The sequence below is a fragment of the Macaca mulatta genome, chromosome 11 (assembly GCF_049350105.2).
Source record: "Macaca mulatta isolate MMU2019108-1 chromosome 11, T2T-MMU8v2.0, whole genome shotgun sequence".
NCBI lineage: Eukaryota > Metazoa > Chordata > Mammalia > Primates > Cercopithecidae > Macaca > Macaca mulatta.
Window position 1 is genome coordinate 62272430 of NC_133416.1, and position 8975 is coordinate 62281404.

General features: G+C 34.0%; 1 protein-coding gene across 1 annotated transcript; it reads left to right on the forward strand.

The window, feature by feature from the left end:
- The first annotated feature begins 4639 nt into the window (after positions 1–4639).
- Positions 4640–5581, forward strand: LOC705133 (olfactory receptor 9K1). Its single transcript, XM_001093514.5, has one exon. The coding sequence runs from the start codon at positions 4640–4642 to the stop codon at positions 5579–5581; it is 942 nt and encodes a 313-aa protein (XP_001093514.2).
- The last annotated feature ends 3394 nt before the right edge of the window (positions 5582–8975 follow it).

The window sequence follows — 8975 nt, forward strand, 5'->3', positions numbered from 1 at the left end:
GGTTAGATATAAAATATTGAAAAAGTGTAGTTAGAGAAAAGACAATATAAGAGAAGTCACAGAACAAGAATATGGAACACCAAAACTCAGTAGCAATTTACATAAGACCAAAATAAAACAAAAACAAGAATAAAACTAAAGGTTTCTTTTGGTGAAAGATCAGTGTGAAGCAATATTTGAAAAACAACGCTTTCTGTGTCATATGCCTTAAAGAGTTACATTGCAAGTAATTAGGCAGTCATATTTCAACTTGATAGACTATATACAGCTTGATGTCAAATTGTGACAATAGATTTTTTGAAAAGGATACTTAGAAATTATTCAATAGCAACTAAAAGATCCTAACAAATTAAGGATGCTGAATCCAGAAATGTAGACTAGGGGGCATTAATGTATTTGTCTTTTTCATGTCAGAAGATAAAATACAAATATTCAGTGGACCTTTAGAAAGCAGAGTAATGGGTTGAGACTCTGACATTCAGGTGGGTGGAATTCATAGAGAAGCAAACTTTCTCTTAATATAAAGAAAACACTTTATAATAAGGAGTCTTGTCCAAAATAACTTGGTGATTACCCCAAGAGTATTCAACAAGTACAGAAATCACACTTAGTGTTTGCTCCTCACATGTCCTCATGGGATGGCTCTAGAGTTTAACCTTGTTATGAAATTATAATTGACTTATTTTTCAGCCTTCTCTCAGAGGAACTTCTTCCTCCAAAATTCTGAAAAATGTTATGCTGCAATTCTCTGAAATAGTTTCATGAGACTGGAAAAAAACTAAGACGACTATGGATTCTAGCTGCTGCTATCTTCGTAGGCCATCAGGGAGCAGAGAGTTTTGTTCACTTTAAATTTCCATTTTGCTCCCATCTTCATTCTAAGGCCTGTGAAATATGACAGCAGGGAGGCAAGAGATTTTCATGTAGTTTGATTTCATAGATTCAATTAGCATTTATTCAGTTTTGGTAGGGAAATACCCATTATTCTCTGAGAAAACTACAGAGATTTCTAGTCCATCATCTTCATACTGTGTGCAGGAAGACAACTATAACAAGTTTTCAAACAAAATTATATTAAAGAAAGAACAAACTTTAATAACAGGTAATGGTAAATTAAGGAGCCAGGCAAAACTGCTAAGAACATGGTCATGCCATGCCTATGAGGATTGTTATTTTGCTGGGGATTAAACATTATTTGAGATGTTTAATTTTGATGTTGTCATTGATAGTTTTTATTTTTCAATATATCTTTATAGAAGGAAGTAAAAAGAATTTGGAACTTTATAGTTTCATGTGAAAAAGTTTACAAGACAAAAGAAACATAAATTCAGGTAAGAATAATTATAAAACAACATATCATATTTATTTTAATCATATAATAAGACAGCCGGAACATTTTCAATATACTTAAATATATTTTTTTCTTGAGTTTCAAAATGTGCTAAGCCATAAATTAAAAATTATCAACATGAGAATAAACTTCAATATTCCTATTTTATTGCTTGAAGAAAGATCATGACTAAACCAGACTGGGAACATGATAATTGATGTTTAAAATCTAGTCCTAGTGATATGTATTCTATAATTTTTCTTGTTTCACTTCTTAGAAAACCTCGCAATCATAAAAATTCTCTATTATCGCTATTCCAATTATTTCATACCAAAATTGGCTCTTTATTTAAAATTCTTTATTAATGGAGATAAATATTTTGATGGTCAATAGTCTATAAATTTGCATGCAAATTCTACAATTATGATCCTATAATTATTCTAAAGTCAGCTTGCTCTCAAAAGCCTGTCTATACTAAAGTTCCTGTGCTCCAAGAATGTCTTACCTAAAGGTTTTATCATCTTCAACATTTAAAAACATGTGTTCTTCAAAAGTTAGCAGTGAGCTTATTTATTTACTATTCGTCATTTAGTAATGAATTAAAGGTAGTTATTATATTGTAATAAACATCTCATATCAGGTATCATACCGTGTTTTAAGTTGGAATTACATTTAATTCTTTTTTGTCTTCATTTTTGTGCCAAACACAATACTTGACACAGCATAGATCCTTAAACATATTGACTCAACACGTTAGTTGATAATCAGAAAGCTGGAAATGGATTAATTCTTGAAAAACGAATATGTCACTTTCAAAAAGGGTCAAAAAGTAGCATTCCATTTGGTATAAGAATTTAAGAGTTTTTCCTTCTCTTTCAACTGCCCTTCTCCCTCTTCCTCCTCCTCTACTTCTTCCTTAAAAAAAATATATATATATATATGTATATATATATATATATGGTTAAACAACAAGGCCTGTTAAGCTTATGAGTTTTTAAAAGAGTTGACGTATTATTGATATGAAAATTATATATACTTAAGGTATTAGACTTGATGTTTTAATATCTATACATTGTGAAATGATCACCACAATCAAACTAATTGTCACAAGCTTGTGACTTATTATTACAGAAGGGAGAGATACGTGTGAAATGATTTTAGCATGTCTTAAAAGTCATTTCTATTCTCTGTAACGGACCTCCTTTTCCTATTCCAAACCAACAAATGATGGCTGATGTTTGAAACTGTTCTATTCAGCTTCATGCCTAAAAAGCTTTATTCTATTCCAGGAATAAAATTTAGTCATCCTCATGCATTTTAAGCTGTAAGTCTAATTTATTTCCCCAATAAAACTAAATGACTACACATTTATTCGAATAGGTTTCAAATGTGTGGTGGAACAGTTGGTGTGAGGACAGTGGAGACTGAGAATACTAATGTTATTATGTTCAATCATTTTTTTTCTGTTGATTTGAATGTATTTTAATTAATTTTAGTCTTTTTTGGATGAAGTTATTGAGAGAGGTAACAAATGAAAGATGTAAGGAAGGTCATGAAGGCTTTGGGATCTGAGAGACTTTTGTAGAACATAGGAAAATGAAAAAAGTAAACCTCTTAAACCTCTTAACACTTGAGGGAGGATAAAGAGTCAGAGGAATTCTGCATGCTCTGTAATTATGATTGCTAGCATAGCACTTATTTCAATTTTGGCAAAGATATTTTTCTGGATCATTTGCTCACTTTTATTATCCATACCACTCCTTGAAAGGATGAATGATACTTTGCTTAAATGCTACCAAAGAAGAAAAGATGTGGTAGGATCATCTTTAATTGCTAGACAACTTAATAGACAATGAGTCTGTTGTTTTACATAAAAATAAAAAACAGAAATATTTCAAATTAACCAAAGTTGTTTTGGTTGCTTAATAGGTCACCCAAATTCAAATAGGTTAATTTGGATGTGTTTAAGAAATTAATACTATTTATTTTTTTTATTATTATTATACTTTAAGTTCTAGGGTACATGTGCACAACATGCAGGTTTGTTACATATGTATACTTGTGCCATGTTGCTGTGCTGCACCCATCAACTCGTCAGCACCCATCAACTCGTCATTTACATCAGGTATAACTCCCAGTGCAATCCCTTCCCCCTCCCCCCTCCCCGTGATAGGCCCCGGTGTGTGATGTTCCCCTTCCCGAGTCCAAGTGATCTCATTGTTCAGTTCCCACCTATGAGTGAGAACATGCGGTGTCTGGTTTTCTGTTCTTGCGATAGTTTGCTGAGAATGATGGTTTCCAGCTGCATCCATGTCCCTACAAAGGACACAAACTCATCCTTTTTTAAACTACTAAGCTCTTATCATCAGCTTAAGAGTTCAAAAAATTTGCTATACAATCTATTCTTTTCCACAGTCCATAATTTTTATTGACTGTATAGATTGCATAGCAAATATAATTTTCTTAATTTACATCTATTTTTTCTCAAATTTGGAAAAGTCTGATGGCATGACTTTCTTGACAGATTTATGTAGAAAAAAGCAGGATCAATGAACTTCATAGAATAAAAAATATAAAGACATAGTTTCCATTTTACTTTTGTCCTTGAATAAAAGTAAACTAGTTCCAGGAGCTGAAGACTGATCACATTTTAAAAGATCCCTGTATACCTATGTAATAAACCTGCACATTCTGCACATGTATCCTGTTTTTATTTTTTCAAGAAAAAATTTAAAAAAAAATCTCTAAGTAAAACAGTTAACTGATAATTTCCTTGAGGTTATAAGAGCTCTTTTGGTATAAGGTTCATGTTACCTTGGAATGTACTTTCAGCTTTCTTTCCCCTCATTTATTTATTAGCATTTTGAAGCAATGTGTTTTTAAAGGAAAAGTGAATATTACATGATAGATTCAAACTTAAGGAAGAGTCTTTTTCTTAGCATTAGGAATTTGCTGGTAATATTTTGAAATCATCACCTCAATCACAAATGACATCTCATAAACCATCTTATGTAACAAGGTAGAGAGATATAAAAAAGTATCAAACTACATTGTGTTGAAATTATTACTAGTATGGATACAAAATACTGTACCTTGGGTCCAAACTCCATTGTTATCCAGTTGTGTTACCTTAGGCAAGTCAAAATATCTCTCATCTTTCATTTGCTTGTGTGTGTAAACTTAATGGGATAATGAAGGCATATGCCAACTATGAAGTCTTCTTTAATGTTAAGTGTTTTTGTTATAGTAGAGGAAGTGTAGAACATTTATTTGCTGACTTCCTCTTATATCTTGAAGCAGATATTTGCCATGGGTGACAAGGGAGGAAACAACCATTCAGCAGTGACTGACTTCATTCTTGTAGGCATCAGAGTTCGTCCAGAGCTCCAGAGTCTCCTTTTCCTACTATTCCTGATTATTTATGGGATGGTTCTTCTGGGAAACCTTAGTATGATTGGCATCATTGTGACTGATCCCCGGCTGAACGCACCAATGTATTTCTTCCTAGGCAATCTCTCCGTCATCGATCTCTCCTACTCTACTGTTATTGTACCCAAAGCCATGGTCAACATCCTATCTCATAAAAAGACCATATCCTTTGCAGGTTGTGTGGCACAGCTGTTCCTTTATGCACTTTTCATGGTAACAGAGGCCTTTGTTCTGGCAGCCATGGCTTATGACCGCTTCGTTGCCATCTGCAATCCACTCCTCTACTCTGTTCGCATGTCAAGAAGTGTCTGTATCCAATTGGTGGCTGGTTCCTACCTCTGTGGCTGGGTCAGTTCCATCCTTCAAATCAGTGTCACATTCTCCATGTCTTTCTGTGCCTCCCGAGTCATTGATCACTTCTACTGTGATTCAAACCCGATTGAAAAGATATCCTGTTCCAATATCTTCATGAATAAGATGGTGTCATTTAGTTTGGCTGTCCTCATTATTTTGCCCACAATAGTTGTCATTGTCGTATCTTATATGTACATTGTGTCCACAGTTGTAAAGATCCGCTCCAGTGAAGGAAGGAAGAAAGCCTTCTCCACTTGCAGCTCCCACCTGGGGGTTGTAAGTTTGCTCTATGGGACTGTCTCGTTTGTGTATCTCACACCTCCAAATAACCCTGAACTTCGTAAAGTGGCTTCAGTATGTTACATTTTGTTCACACCTATGTTAAATCCTTTAATCTACTCTTTAAGAAATCAGGATGTTAAAGATGCCATGAAAAAAGTCTTACGGAAGAAAAAAGTTTTACTCTAAATCTGCTTTTGTTTGTTTTTCTGTTTCTTGCATCAATTATTTTTTACTGCCTGATTTTCTAGATGTAGGCATTTAAAGTTCAAATTTATTTATTTATTTATTTATTTATTTAGATGGAGTCTTGCTCTGTCACCCAAGTTGCAGTGCAGTGGCATGATCTCGGCTCACTGCAACCTCTGCCTCCCAGGTTCAAGCGATTCTCCTGTCTCAGCCTCCTGAGTATCTGGGATTACAGGTGTTAGCCACCACGCCCTCCTAATTTTTATATTTTTAGTAGAGACGGAATTTCACCATGTTGGCCAGGCTGGTCTCAAACTCCTGACCTCACATGATCCTCCCACCTCTGCCTCCCAAAGTGCTGGGATTACAGGCGTGAGCCACTGTGCCTGGCCAAGTTTATTATTTTTTTTTAAATAAAACTCCTTAACTCTTCTATTCCACAGCATGAATAATTTCCCATAAGGAATGTTACGCATAAAGTACTTACTTTTTCCCAAGGCAATGTTAAATTGGAAAGTTCTGGATATTTATGAAAACCTGTTATGTTTCTACAAATAGTAATGTATTTGTCACTTTCTTTCTGTCTTTTCACGTAATAATATGTTAGGTGAAATGGGGAGGTATTTTATTATTTCTCTTTGCATGCCTAGGTGAAATTTAGATACAGAACATACTTTATATGATGACTAACTTGGAGACTGTGTGTCCCAACTGGTTTATATGCAAATATTTGGTATAAAGGCTAGGATTGTGTTTTGGTGTTGATGACATGCCAAAGACATGAGAGCACATGTATCTGATGAAAAGGAAATAGAATGGAAAAATAACCTTCTCCATGAAAAGCATTAGGTAAAATAAAGCTCTTCGTTGAATTACAGGGGCCAAAGAAGACATGGGCAAATTGCTTTGATTTGGTTGAAATCAAGACATTTTATTTAATGCTCTGTGAATGACAGTCATCCCTGTTTTGCTCTAATATAATGAAAATGTCTTCTTATGATTTTATGATGTTTTCAGCTCATGCTCTCTATCTTCTGAATATCAATTATTGGTTATGAATGTGCAATTAGTGAAAGCTCTGTATTGAAATGAAGTCAGCTTGAAAATCTCAGTTACAGATATCACAAGATTTTATAGCAGCCTTTATAAATAGTTGAATTACATGTATGTGTATATATAAATATATATGTATGCATGCATACCTTACAATAGCCTTTATGAATGGTTGGATTGTATATGTGCATGCATGCATACACATGTATATGTGTTTGTTGGTGTATATCTGTGTGTATTAGTTTGGGCATGAGATATTTAAAAACATGATTAGTCCTAAACTTAAATGTCAGTTGAGAAAAGGGTAGTTAAGACACTGCCCCACAGCTTTGATAGGTTTCAAGGGAAGCCAGGTTCCAGAAAAAGTCAGGTCAGAGTTAGTATTTTGCACGTGAATTTTTTTTTTTTTTTTTTTTTTTTTTTTTAGACAGAGTCTTGCTCTTATTGCCCAGGCTGAAGTGCAGTGGTGCGCGCTTGGCTCACTGCAACCTCCACCTCCTGGGTTCAAGTGATTCTCCTGCCTTAGCCTCCTGAGTAGCTGAGATTATAGGCATATACCATCATGCCCAGCTAATTTTTGTATTTTTAGTAGAGTTGGGGTTTCACCGTGTTGGTCAGGCTGGTCTCAAACTCCTGACCTCGTGATCTGCCTGCCTTGGCCTTCCAAAGTGCTCGGATTACAGGCGTTAGCCACTGCGCCTGGCCGTGCAAGTGATTTAAGAAACACCTTAGACAAACCATTACAATCCCTAAATCTAGAAAACATCATCAAAGACAAAAATTAAACCTAATAAATAAAACACATCTTCCAGTTTTGTTCATATACTTGATATCTTGAAAATCTAGAATATGGATCTTTAGGTCTGTTTTTTTCTGTTTTTATTTAGCTAACTAAGTCTCCTTTGATAAATGTGCAATGGAATGCATATTTGTAGATGAAATTTTATTAAGGGAAGGAATTTGAGGATAATTGTTCTTACCTAAGAGATAAAGAAGGAAGCTAAGACACTTACCAAATCAAGGTTATATTTATCTGCCCCTCCCTATGCCTGTCAATATGCCATTTCTCTTAATGCTTAATTTCATAAAAATGATATTTGAGAGCAAAATAGAAATTCAACTCACTTGGGAAATGGATGTTTGGTATAAATTATTATTAGTCTGGAGATTCCTTTCTTAGGTTTAGGTTTTACTATTTATACTGAATGCCCATTAGCCTTAGACTGTCATTCTTTGATGCACCTACCCGGTGTGAGTACTTAAGGACTATTGGGGAAAGGCAGTAGAATATTGAATAAGAATGCAGCCTAGATCCATTTACTTTAGTCTTAAATATGCTGGATTACATATTCTGCTTTGTAGCCATAACAATTGCAGTATTCCGAGGAATAACCTCATATGTGGCATTGTTTAAATCACCTCAAATATTCAAAGAAATCCAGAAAAAAAATGGAAAACCTAAGGCAGACTGATGTCCAAGGTGTTAAACTCAGATATTTCTTATTTTCTTTTAAATTGCCATAAATATTTTCCTTGGTAAATTTTTTTTCTGGGTTCATATGCCTTATATAAAAAGTAGTGCCCAATTTATAACTTTCTTGTTACTTGTGCCATCAAGATTCCATCAGAACAACCCAATGTCATACCAACATTTTGTTGACTCTCATTGATGAAGTGTTTTATTTTTAAATTATGAGTAGATTGCTTTTGAAACATTGCTACATCCAAGAGAGTTTGAAATTCACATTCTGCATCCTATACATCAAAAGTTTTTATTTAGAGGGTACTTTAAAACTTTATACAAAAATCCACATTGAAAAAGCTTTTAATATAATGATATGATCTTGAGAGGCTGAAGATTATATTAGGCTTCTTAAATGCTCAGCGTACTTGTATTGCATTATTTTATTTTCCCTGGTTATAACTTTTTGGACATACACATATATTAATTGATCTGTAGCATCATGTACTTCACTTTGTCTTTAAATTTTATGTGATGTTGGTGTTTACCTAACATTTAGTTCTGTTAACATTTGGCATACCGATGTGGAACTTTGGTGAGGGTACTTAGAATACAATTTTCTATTACTAGGACGCTAAGATTCTCTGACTCAGACAGTTGCAAATGATAAGTACTGATTTAAACTTCACAAATTATGTTAAAATCACTAAATTAAACATTGTTTGCTAGCACCCAGAGCTTACTCCATTTGCTTTCAGATAGTTTCAAGTCCTTATTATGGGATTTAAATTGTTATGTTGATTGAAGCAGCTGAACTAATAAAGTATAAAAATATTTCAGTGGTGGATTGATACTGAACTATGTTATTCTTACTCTTGT

Coding starts and splice junctions, on each gene's coding strand:
- LOC705133 (XM_001093514.5), top strand. CDS start 4,640: ATGGGTGACAAGGGAGGAAACAACCATTCAGCAGTGACTGACTTCATT.